The sequence below is a fragment of the Ipomoea nil genome, unplaced genomic scaffold (assembly GCF_001879475.1).
Source record: "Ipomoea nil cultivar Tokyo-kokei standard unplaced genomic scaffold, Asagao_1.1 scaffold0980, whole genome shotgun sequence".
Lineage (NCBI taxonomy): Eukaryota > Viridiplantae > Streptophyta > Magnoliopsida > Solanales > Convolvulaceae > Ipomoea > Ipomoea nil.
The window spans coordinates 3,389,410-3,402,386 of NW_017617408.1; the positions used below are offsets into that span (position 1 = coordinate 3,389,410).

A 12,977-nucleotide genomic window follows, 5' to 3' on the forward strand; every position below is an offset into this window, starting at 1 on the left:
CATTTTTAATGTATTGAAAATTTATTTTCAAGTAATATACCTAAAAATAAACTTTCAATACACAAAAAATGAACATTATATCAATAGTCTATCATGTAGATGGTATAATAATTGGCTGATGGCCGACGGCATTCAGTTATTCTATTTCCCAACAGCTTTATTGATTAGTAGATGAAAAAGCTATATTATTGGAGCTACCTAATTAATAAATTTGGCATTTCTACGTTCCAAATATCATATATGATATATACTCACTCCGATCCGTATTTACATTTACTACTTTACCATTTCCCTCTATAAATTCAAGTCTTTCAATTCGCAGTTGCTATCCATCTTCAATCTAATTTTATAGCTTTGCTTCTTTTACTCACTTTTCTTCCATCTATGGCAACACCCACAATCACTCATGAATCCTTTGCTTGCGAATACGATGTGTTCTTGAGCTTTAGAGGTGAAGATACACGCAAAACTTTCACCGATCATCTTTATTCTGCGCTATATCAAGCTGGAATCCGCACATTTAGAGACGAAGAGGAGCTCAGAAAGGGAGAATATCTTGTCCCTGGGCTCAAAAGAGCGATCCAAAGTTCAACAATCGCTATGGTAGTCTTCTCTAAAGATTACGCCTCGTCTAGGTGGTGCCTTGACGAACTAGTGGAAATTGTTGAGTCCAAGGAGAAGGAAAAACAAATACTCCCTCCGTCCCGAATTGGTTGTCTCATTTGCTTTTTGCACGCTTTTTAAGGAATTAAAGTAAATGTTATGTATTTTTCAATTATGCCCTTCACTTTTTCACTTTTGGGAATAAAAGCAAAAGTCATAAGGGTAATTTGGGAAAAAGTAGAATGATGGTGATGTTCAATTTTGGAAAGAGGACAACATTTTGGGACAAACTAAAAAGGAAAGTAAGACATGCAAAATGGGACAGAGGGAGTAGTTTTTCCTATTTTTTATGACGTTGAGCCTTCTGAAGTGCGTAAGCAAAGTGGGAACTATGGCATGGCCTTTGCAAAGCACGAAAAATGTTTTGGAATAACTGATAAAGTACACAAATGGAGAGATGCGCTCACGAAAGTAGCAAACATGTCAGGATGGGATTTGCGAGGCATCGCCAATGGGTATAGTATTACTTCCTCCATGTTTTCTCTTAACAATTATTTATTTTCGTGGTCAATTATGTGCTATTGGTTAAACCTTTTGATTATGGATTATATCATTATTATTTTTAGGGTCACATTTGTGTAGGACTGTCTCACGGATTCTTATTTGTGAGACAGGTCGGGTCAATATGAAAATTTAATACTCATTTTGATGTAAAAGTATTACATTCTTCATCAAAAGTTTTACATAGGGCATCTCCAACCCAAAGAGAAAGAAGGGAAGAAAGGGAGTGAAAAGAGGACAGGGGCTCTGTTTGGTAGAGCATATTTAGAAGCTTATAACTTATTTTAAGTTACTAATAAGTTATAAGCTTTGTTTGGTAATGTTTCCAAAATAAGCTATTAGCTTAAAATAAGAGCTTATTTTGAAAAATTATCTTAAGTAGCGTTCCAAAAATAAGCTACTAGCTTCCTAATGTTTTTCCTATCTTTATCCTGATGATTTTAAATAAATGACATTCTTTACCGCTCCTAATTAAAATCGTTTTGGCTTTTTCTCTTTCCTTATATTTTTATTCATCCTCTTCCGCAACTCTTCATCCCCAACAACTCCTTAAAGTTCTAACTCCAATCGTCCGTTTATAAATCTATGACATCTTTTAACATTCCCAATTAATTTTTTTTTTCTTTTGTTTTAATTTAATATATATCTCATATACATTATAAAAACAATTTTTTTTTTAAATTAAATATATCTCATATATTTAATAATATAAAAAATAATATAATAATCACTGTCATTTAAATTTTATGAAAATGTCCTTTTTAGTCTTTTTACATTTATATAAAAAGTTAATTTTACCAAACACTTTTAAGCATAATCAGCTAGTTAATGGCTTTTTAGTTTTCCGCTTCTAGCTTATAGCTTTTCAGCTTTTAGCTATCTTTTTAGATAGGTTTGTCAAATATAGCCAGAGTAGTTGGAGGGGAGTGAAGATAGTTTCTTCGGAGAAACATTAAAGGAGTGCATTTATTGTGTATTTACCCCACCATGTGTTTATAAAAATAAAAAATAAAAAATCTAAACAAGGCTAAATTTACCCTCATCGGTTGAAATTATTCCCACCGTTGACGCTGATCTTTTGTTTTTTTTTTTTTTTTTTTTGTTTTATATATATATATATATATATATATATATATATATATATATATATATATATATATATATATATATTGTAATTTATTTTGTAAATTTTTATATTAAAATTTATTTTAAATTTTATTACTTTTTAGTATATAATATAGTATTTATAATTTGTTTTTAATTTTTGTATTTCGTCATTTAAATTTATTTTTATTTAAAATCAAAATTATAATTATAAAATTTAAATTATTAATTAAAAAAGTGAATAAAATAACTGATGATGTGTATGAGTTGGAATGAGTAGGACCCACAAAAAGAGAGCTAGTAAATGGGAGAAGATTGGAGTGAAAATAAGAGATGAGATTATAATGTGATGTGAGGAGTTTGGCCCACAATTTGGGGTGAAAAGGGAAGAACCATTGTGGATGCCCTAAGTAATATTATCAACTGTTTGTTAGTTATAAGAGAAAAAATAATATTTATGTGGGAAACTGTAATACTTTGATATCAAAATTCAAAAGTATTACATCTTTCTTCAAAAACATTACATTTTCTCTATAAGTAATTAATAAACACTTTATTTCTGATTAGTATTACATTTGCAGTATAAGTATTATTTTTGAGAAACACTTAGTCTGATTATGTATTTAATTGCAAGTTTCTTCATGATGCTTTCATTTTCGATATGTGAATTGAAGGTATGAATCCAAGTTCATCCATGCAATAATCAAGGATGTACAGTTGATACTACAACATGTACCAATATTTGTTGCCACACACATAGTTGGACTCGATTCTCGTGTTGAGCATGTAATTCAGTTATTGTGTGGAGAACCGAATGATGGTGTACGTATAATTGGGATCTTTGGTATGGGAGGTATTGGGAAGACAACTCTTGCAAGAGCGGTCTATAATAGACTTTTTGGATACTTCGAAAGTAGTTGCTTCCTTGAGATAGAGTCAACAATTTCAGGGCGACAAGATAATCTGATAGATATTGAGAAAGTAAATAATCAGATAAAAGTTGTACAAAAAGAGCTTCTTGAGAAACTTTTTAATGAGGTGATCAAAATCACCAATGTAGGTGAAGGAATCATGTTGTTGCAAAAGCGGCTTCAAGTAAAAAAGTGTCTCATTGTCCTTGATAATTTAGAGCATATAAACCAATTTAATGCATTATGTGGAGAACGAAATTGGTTTAATAGAGGAAGTAGACTTATTTTAACCACAAGAGAGACACATGTGTTGAAAAGGTTGAAAGAGGATGAACGTTATGAAACCAAGGGATTGAATCGTGAAAAGTCTTTGCAACTTTTTTGCCTACATGCATTTGGGGAGCCAATACCAAAAGAAGATTATACTAAGCTTGCAAATGACATAGTGGCTCATTGTGTGGGACTTCCATTAGCTCTTGAAGTTTTAGGGACTTATCTGTTTGACAAAACGAGAGAGGAATGGATTAGTGCCTTTGAGAAATTGAAGAAAATTCCTCATAAAGATGTGCAAGCTAAACTAAAGATTAGTTATGATGGGCTTCGAGATGATAGTACCAAATCTGCTTTTCTTGATCTTGTTTGTTTCACCGGCGGATGTGACAAGGACACTATTGATAGTATGGGCAATTTCTCAAACATTGAAATTCGAGACTTAGTTGACAAATGCCTGATAAAACAAGGTTGGGGTTCCCGTATTACTACCCGGATTAGTATGCATGACTTAATTCGAGCAATGGGAAGAGAAATTATTCGTTTGGAGTCACCTAATAATCCAGGTGAACGTAGTCGCTTGTGGTGCCCTAAAGATATCCATGATGTGCTTATTGGAAAAAAGGTTTACATTATGTTGTTATTTTATCAATTAAAATGCATGCATGCATGCATGCCAATTTAGTTAATTATTTACCATGCAATGTAGTGTATGTGTTTCTCTAACTAGTTTATCTTTTTTTGTAGGGTACAAAAAAAGTTGAGGTGATTGTATTTAAGGACTCTCCTATGAAAAATATGAAGTACAATACAAAAGCATTCAAAAACATGAAGAATTTAAGATATCTTCAAATCAATGGAGAGAACATTTATCTCGATGGAAAGTTCAAGCATCTATCCAAGGAACTTAGATGTCTGCAATGGAATTGTTGTCCATTGAAATATATTAATATTCCATCCAATTGTTCTTTTAGGAAGCTTGTGAAATTGGAAATGAAGCAGAGCAACATCAAAGAATTTCGAGCCCCCTTAAAGGTAAGTTTGTAATATTATTGTTTTTTTTAATCTCTTTGCTAGCTATAACAAAATTGTTAATAAGATAATAATTTTGGTTTTGCTTTTTGTTCATTGCATGCATGGACCAATGCAAAACAGTGTTTTTCATGTTTGGAGTATGTAAACCTCAGTTTTTCCAAATATCTGACAAAAACTCCGGACTTCAGTGGCGCTCAAAATCTTCGTATGCTATCATTTAGAGGATGCGAAAATTTGGTAAAAGTGCACTCTTCCATCGGAGAGTTGGTGAGACTAAAAGATTTAGATTTTGGTTTTTGTTCAAAGCTAAGGAAACTTCCAAACAATCTTTGCCACTTATTGAGTCTTGAATCAATTGGTTTGGATTTCTGCGAGAAACTACAAGTACTCCCAAAGCTTTCTCATAGTGTTGAAAACTTGTTCTATTTGTCTAATTGTGTGAACTTATACATGGTTCAAGACTTCCCTCCCATTCTCACTCATATTTGTTTATATAACTGCAAAAACCTTCAAAAGCTCCCACAACTCCCTCCCAATCTTGAGAGAATCAATTTAAGCAGCTGTAAAAAGCTGAAAATTCTCCCACAACTTCCTCAAAAACTTACAAGTCTTGAAGCTAGAAATTGTGTTTCATTAGAAAAAGTACCCAACTTATCAAAGTGTACTGGGTTGTATGAGTTGGATTTCAGTGGTTGTAGAAAGTTGAAGGAGATTCAAGGTTGGGAGAATCTTCATTCCTTATTGATATTGAAGTTAGGAGGTACACCACATAACATTCTCTCAAACAACATTAAGGAGGTATGTATACATTTAATTTTCCTCTCTCTTCAATTTGTGTCATCGATCTACACATAAAATGGTATTTCATTATAATGGCTTTTATCAATTTTGTCCTAAATGACTTTGGTGATCTAATGTACTCTTAAACTTTTGTGTTTTTGCTCAATTTAGTCTTCTGTTTGTTATTCCGTCCATTTGGTCATAAATAGAGAGACAATTCAGTAATTTTAATATTGACATCTCTTTACTCCTAGACATGTAAAGTACAAACTCCATCTTCTTTTACAAATTACTCCCCAACCTGCGAATATAAAATTTGATTCGCAGGTCTAGGAGCAATTTGTAAAAGAAAGATGATTTTCGCACTTCGCAGGGTTGAGATTATAAAGAGAGATCAGTATTGAAATTACTAAATTGTCCCTTTATTTAACACAAATTTGACGGAATAACAAACGAAGATTAAATTGAGCAAAAACACAAAAGACTGGGACTACATTAGGTCACCAAAATTATTTAGCACGAATTGAGAAAACCACTATAGTCAAGTACCATTTTGGGTATTAACTCTATTTTAATATTAATTAATGACAAAATTTTAGTGGGGAATATAATTGAACCTATCGGGATCTAATGATAAATATATAGCTAAAATGTTGTACATAATTAATTTCTATTCATTAATTCTATCTCTTGATACTCTTGTCTGATTTTAATTTCCTTACACGTACAGATTTTAATAGGTCCCAAGTTGGAGTCTGATTTTACATGTACTCTTACATGTAATGAAGTTCCGAGTTGGATTAGATGCAAGGAAGAAGGATCGTTGTTATCTTTTCAATGGCCATTAAACAATTCTTCAGAGAATTATACAATGGGATTTCTTGGATTATTTTTTTGGGTGGTATTCAAAGCTCAACCACTCCCGCACCGTGATGTTGTAGTCTCAATTCAAATTAATGGTTTAGGAGTCAAAATATATGGATATGAGATCCAATACGAAGTGGAAGAAATTTCATTTTTACATTGGAGTCCAAGGGATGATGGGTTAGGTACACATATAAAAGTTGGAGAAGTCATGAAAGTTAGTGTTGATGAAACACAAGTTAAAGCGAGTATGGTGAAGAAAATAGGAGTGGTGGCATTGTACAGAGACACAGATGGGTTTGTACAGTTTGTGCCCATCACTAAAGTTGGTTTAACCACCAAGAAGAGGAAAAGAAACCTTCGTGGTTGAACATGAGACCCAAAATAAAGCTCTTTTTTTTTTTTTAATAGCACTAGTATTTTTGGCTGTGCGATGCACGGAATGAATTTGTTGTAATATATTAAAAATATTTGGATTGATATATAATTATTTAAATTAGAACATTAAATATTATATAGTGCAATTGAAGATATGATTTGGATCATTTATGTGTTTTGATGTTATCATTGCTTGAATTTGAGCGAATAATTGCTCAAATTATTTATCATAACGTTTAGATGTACGCATGCGGTGTTGTAACTTTGGAGATTTTATTTATCATTGTTTAGTATTTTTTTTATAAATTAGGCAAATGTGCTCGTTCTCTGACAAATCAATTATAAGAATGAATTGCTATCTTAGTTCATTTGTATGGAAGATATATTTTTTGTCTAGATATATAGCAATTTTGTCATTAAAAAGAACATAATATCAACGATCATATTTACACATTATTGAAACCTCTTTGTAGACGACATTGGTAGTAGCAATACAATCTTGTCCATCATCATTTAGAGCTAACACCTTTAGTCCAGGATGAGTGACTCGGGTGAAAATATATAATGGTTATATTAGTTAGTTAGCGATCCTTTAATATTTTAAGTCAATTAGTAATATCAGATTCATTTCAGCCAATTATTTTTTATTTTTAGTTAGTTAGTCAATTAGAATATCATATGCAGTGATAATTTTACCTAATTTCCGTTCCATTTTTAATTGATGATGTATAATATTATTATTAAAATATTTTCGTTCCATTTTTAATTTACCTTTACTATTGTTTAAAATACGCATTTACTATTTATGATGTAGAATATTATTATTAAAATATTTCCGTCTAATTTTAGTTTCGGTTTCATTTTTAATTAAAATGCAATGATCTAACCATTTATTCTTTCATATTAGTTAATCATGGATCATTTTTTATTTGCCATCAACTATTAATATTTATTTCCTTTTATATTTTCAGTAAATTAGTAATATCATATTCATTTTCAGCCAATTATTCTTTTTTTTTGCAGTCAATTAATCAATTAGCCAATTAGAATATCAGGTGTAGTGATATTTTTACCCAATTTTTGTTCCATTTTTAACTGATGATGTATAATATTATTATTTGAATATTTTCGTTTCATTTTTTATTTTCGTTGCATTTTTAATTTTCGTTCCATTTTTAATTTATCTTTACTATTGTTTAAAATTTATATATATATATATATATATATATATATATATATATATATATATATACTACATTATATATTATATATAACGTACCATCATTGAGAATGCGAAATGGTACGATGTACTCAATGAACTTGTAAACAATCCAATTGTAGATCGATTCTTTGTGCTCAAAAAATTTGTACCATCTAAAGATGAATTAGTATTACCTTTCTTGAGGGGTCAACATTTTCCACATGTTAAAATAAAAAAATATTATATATTGAATTGATAATATTAAATTGGTATAAGATTCTATAACACACAATTGTCCAGATAAATTAAAATCAATATATGAGCATGTAAGACTTTCCCGTATAATATATATTATATATTATGGGTCTTACTTATGTGGTGCAAGTGGACTAGGCCCATTAAGTAATTGGTTGGGTTGGACCTTTAGGTTTAAGTCTTATATCCACCAATGTGCCTATATAAAGCTTGTATTGATGGGATACAAGATACATGAATATTATATGGTACTCATACTGCTCAGAAAATACCAATACACCATCTAGGGTTCTGAGTCAAGTATGAGACAAAACGGCTAACCCTATTATGCAGATCTACAATACAACAGGATATCAACTATGGCTGGAGATCTACAATGCTTCCGCTTCCGCTGCTACGAGTTAAGTTTCTCGTAGATTATGCTTTGTATATTTAAATCTCACATTTGGTATCAGAGCCTTTATCAATCTCTGCCTGGTTGATTGTTTTGCCTAAAAACAATATTAATTTTTCATATACATCAAGATTTTGTATATGATTTTTGGACTGCTGAAAATTATTTTATTAAGCAATTATAATTTCGTTTTTTTATAATCTCAAAATTTTTCTGCCGGGAAACGACTACGAGAATCACCGGTATTTGGACTCCGGACTACGTGCGAGATGAACGATGGCCACTGGTTCATGGGCTACAAAGGAATATTGACGGATTCTCCAGTGTGAGCCTTGCTGATGGGAAGAGAATCGCCGGATTTTGTCGCCGGTTACGGTCTCCATTTTTTACGGTAACAACGACGGCGTGACTTGGAGTCACCGGTGGCGGGCGGCGACGGGCAGCGTACGTGGACAACGGTGGAGGATGGTGCTCCGTGCTGCAGGCTGTCGCCGGCGCTGGTCGTTGTTTGTCAAGCTTTGTCCGGCGTTGGCATGCGGCATTCCAGGAAGACACAAAGGACTGTATCGTAAGCCGTATGCAAATTCCATATTCAAATGCAATATATATATATATATTTTTTACCATATTCATTTGCTTTAGTTAATATATTACATATTAATTAGGATACATGGTAATTATTTAGTCTCAAATTACCATATTAATATTATCTAAAATATGATAATTGCTTGTTTTTGGATGATGCCTTATAGTTTCCTTAATTTTGGCATTGAATTTCTTATTAAATTATTATTCACTTGTTGGCAAATATTAAGTTTTAAATTTGCTATTTGAATTTTTAATTTAATATTGAGGTTTACATTTAATTGCCTAAAGTATTGCAATTTATTTAGGATATATGTGTTAATAATATGTTAATATGCAAATTCAAGCATGCTACGTATATTCATAAATTATTGTTATAATTATACATTCATAATAGCATGCATTAAGGTTGGATTAACATATTATTAACTCATAAATTCATTATTAAATATCATTCAATTTTAGATCCTTTGGCCAATTTTAAGCATTATGGCCTGTTAAGTAGCTTGTTTGGTTTCCCCTTAATTTTGAGAACATTTTAATTTTATGTCTCTGGGACTTTAGAAACTATTTTGAACAAGCTATTTGGGACCTATCTTGGGTCATTAAAGTATGGATCCCACCATTTTGATTGATATTTTAAATAATAATTATAGCTCTTTTTTGACTTATAACATGTTTATTATGGTAATAATATTGATTATTATGCATAACATGTTCACTAAGTCTTAATTATTACTAACTACCATATTATGTTAATGGTATTCTTGGTTGGTAATAATATTAATTATTAAGTTTGGATATATTTCAGTACTAGACCATTTTATATCCATGTCACAACTCACTTGGACCATTGAGTTTATGAGTCTAATTTGAGTGATTAAGTGCTATAATTATTATATTGGGTCTAGTTATGAGCCATTAAGAATTTAAGGATTATAATTGTTATTTTGGCCATTAAGAATTATAACTATTGTTTAAGTTGATTATATATATTTTAATCTATCAAATAGTTTTCAGGGCCTTAATAATAATATTAATTCCTTTAATGATATAGTAAGCAATATAGTTGGTATATTGCCTTTACAATGATAATTTGATTATTACCATAATTTCAGTCTCCCTGAAAGAGATTATAGTCTTGGTTAATTGTTATGTGGTAATATGAGATTGACATTCAGTATCCCCTTAATTATGGTTTTGCGGTTTTGCCATTTATTAAGTTATATTTGGCATTATTAATTACTATTATTAAGTTTAGGGGCTAATCTCGTTTATTACCTTTCATAGTAATTATTATTTCTTGGTAATCTATTATGTTTGGAAAGATTACCTATTTAGTGTTTATTGTTACGGGACGTTGCATTGAGGTTACTGACGATGAAGATGGAAGAATTATAGCACTATGGGAGATGCAATTTGCATCATTAAGGTTAGTCATTAAGTTTTATCATTATTCATTTTTGGTAATTAGTGCTATAGTTATAGTTTGACTGCTATAATTTTGAAATTGCCACATTTTATTTCTTTAAGAAAAATGGAAACATTAAAGAAGGTATATTACCATACTTTGGTTGTTATTACAAAATATTAATGGTGATTATAAGGTTATTTATTTATTACCATTAATATTTTAATGATAACAATATTATTATGGTTTATTTATGAATCCTGATTTGTTTTCAATTATGTTTATGTGGCAATGCTTCAGATAAGAATTTTTTTTTTTTCTAAGGCAACTGACTATTGTCATTACTGTACATTTATTCCATAATTCATTCAGTCTTTGAATTATGATTAATGATTTTGCCCATATTTGATTAAGTATGAATAAATTAATATTTGGTGTGATTTCATACTATTTAGATTGTTTTTTGCATTTGATCATATTAATTAAGTGCATAATATTAAGTTTAATTATGCAATTAGGTTTTGTGAGATTTTGAATTACAAATGACAGCATATCATTTTGGTTTGATATTGTTAGAATTTGTAAATTCAGTTATTTCTCATAAATTTGATCTTTATGCATTAAAACATTTTGTCATGGGTTTACAGTTTAAAATTTCAAAATTATTGAAATCTCATATTGTAAATTGCTTTAAACTATGCAATTTGTTTGAAATATATGAGTTTAATGTTTAATTTTATGCATGTTTGTCCTAAGCATATTATTTTGTTTTAAATTATGCAATTTTGTCTTATTATGCCTTTAGAAATGCATAAATTTAGGATGGAATTATATTATTCCTAATTAAGTTGGACTAATGCATAAACTCTAGTTACGGTAGTGCCTGAATTTAAGCACGTTTAGTCCGTTAACTTAATTCATCAATTTAAAGCCTTATCCATATGTGAATCTACAATCTTTAGATCTTCCAAACGATTTTACTTCAAACATGAGAACGCATGACTTAGGGAAGTTTCTTGGGGAGGAATACTAGTTCTATGGCCCTGGCTTAAAGGCCTTGTTGCTACTAGTCCCCTTGCGACGCTACTCTGTCTAAGGAGTTGGTATTTAACCGAGCTTCGTCTCGACCAACTTTCCTGAGAGTATATACCTAATAATTGTCTATCATGTGTTGGTTTAATTTGTTTGTTAGGCTTTAAATTCCCCTTTTGCCAAGTGATTACAATTTTAGATTAATTAAAGAGTAGCCTCAGCATCTTTAATTTACTAAAATTGTCTAAGGTTTAAAATACATAAAGATGGCAATGATAATTGTCTAGTGATCTTATAATTTTAATGAGTTGGGGAGTAGCCACAACATCCTTAATTAGTTAAAATTATATATTAAGCAATTTATCTTGATCACATACAGTTTTGGACATATCATTTGTGATAAATTGTATGTAATATGATGGAATTTAGCCCACAGGCAATTTCGTTATATTTGTATAGTTAATCAGGATGAAATACTGGACTACGGTCATAATTTAGCCCACAGGCAATTATGTATCGGAATGTGGTTTAGTAGTTTTATCAGTGATGATAGAAATAAATTAATTTTATTTACTTTATGGTTATTTGTAAATAATTCTCATCTCTATCATAAAGTTTAATTTTATGATGTAAATTTTTAAATCATATTTCTTAATTTACCCACAGGGATTAAGGAAATGAACATGATTTCTTAAGTTTTTTTTATCATAATAGTTGTTGTGAATCTTATTGAGTAAAACTTTAGCCTACAGGCAAGTTTTATGTCACTTGATTCTTCAACTTATTTGATAATTGTTTCATCATAAAATTTCAATTGGATCTAATTGAGTAAAACTTTAGCCCACAGGCAAGTTTTATGTCACTAGATTCTTCTGTCTATTTAGTAATTGAGATAACATATTATCATAAGGGTTTAGTTGGACTTAATAGAATTAAAACTTTAGCCCACAAGCAAGTTTTATGTCAATAAATCCTTTAACCCATTAGGTAATAATTTTATCACAATTTCTTAGAATTTATAAATTTAGTTCAATTATAATTCTAAGTTTCATGGTTTGCATTGGCAAAACATGTATTCAGTCACTTCCCAAAATTTAGCCGCCTTTATTAATTGCTTCACGAACTTACTTGGTTATTTGGATCAACTATAGTAAGTTATGTGATGTGATATACCTCTTTTGGATTCCAAGACTAAAATATACCTTTTGAGCCAAATTCTAACTTTGTTTTGGAAGGTGTGTTTTATTATTTTAGTATGTCCAACTAATGGTGGGGAATTAATATCTTCATTATTTAGTTGGACTTTAATTGGAACCAAAAATTGATTTTTAGTATGTCCAACTAATGGTGGGGAATTATGTCTTCATTTGTTAGTTGGTCAAATCAATTACGAGTACGTATATCATTAATTTTGCTAAAAAATATCTTAATCAGTGGGAGTGATCATTTAGAAAAAGATCATTAAGATACTCCATTAAAGATTTTGGATTTAATTGACTTCATACATCCCGTATTGGATTGTATGTAAAACAATAAGTCCAAAAGACTCCACAAGTATTAATCTTGTATTTGTTCATATAAATTCATATTGGT

General features: G+C 30.3%; 1 protein-coding gene across 1 annotated transcript; it reads left to right on the forward strand.

Annotated features, from left to right (window-relative positions):
* Positions 1 to 266: 266 nt before the first annotated feature.
* LOC109179898 (TMV resistance protein N-like) lies at positions 267 to 6,516 on the forward strand. Its single transcript, XM_019329378.1, has 6 exons — positions 267 to 693; positions 937 to 1,118; positions 2,943 to 4,074; positions 4,197 to 4,484; positions 4,605 to 5,282; positions 5,995 to 6,516. The coding sequence occupies exons 1-6, from the start codon at positions 385 to 387 to the stop codon at positions 6,496 to 6,498; spliced, it is 3,093 nt and encodes a 1,030-aa protein (XP_019184923.1). The 5' UTR covers positions 267 to 384; the 3' UTR covers positions 6,499 to 6,516.
* Positions 6,517 to 12,977: the final 6,461 nt, after the last annotated feature.

Excerpts from the sequence above, each read along its gene's own strand:
- LOC109179898 (XM_019329378.1), top strand. The coding sequence starts at position 385 with ATGGCAACACCCACAATCACTCATGAATCCTTTGCTTGCGAATACGAT. Across the intron at positions 1,119-2,942 it reads TTGCGAGGCATCGCCAATGG|GTATGAATCCAAGTTCATCC; the intron begins GTATAGTATTAC and ends TGTGAATTGAAG. Across the intron at positions 5,283-5,994 it reads TCTCAAACAACATTAAGGAG|ATTTTAATAGGTCCCAAGTT; the intron begins GTATGTATACAT and ends TTACACGTACAG.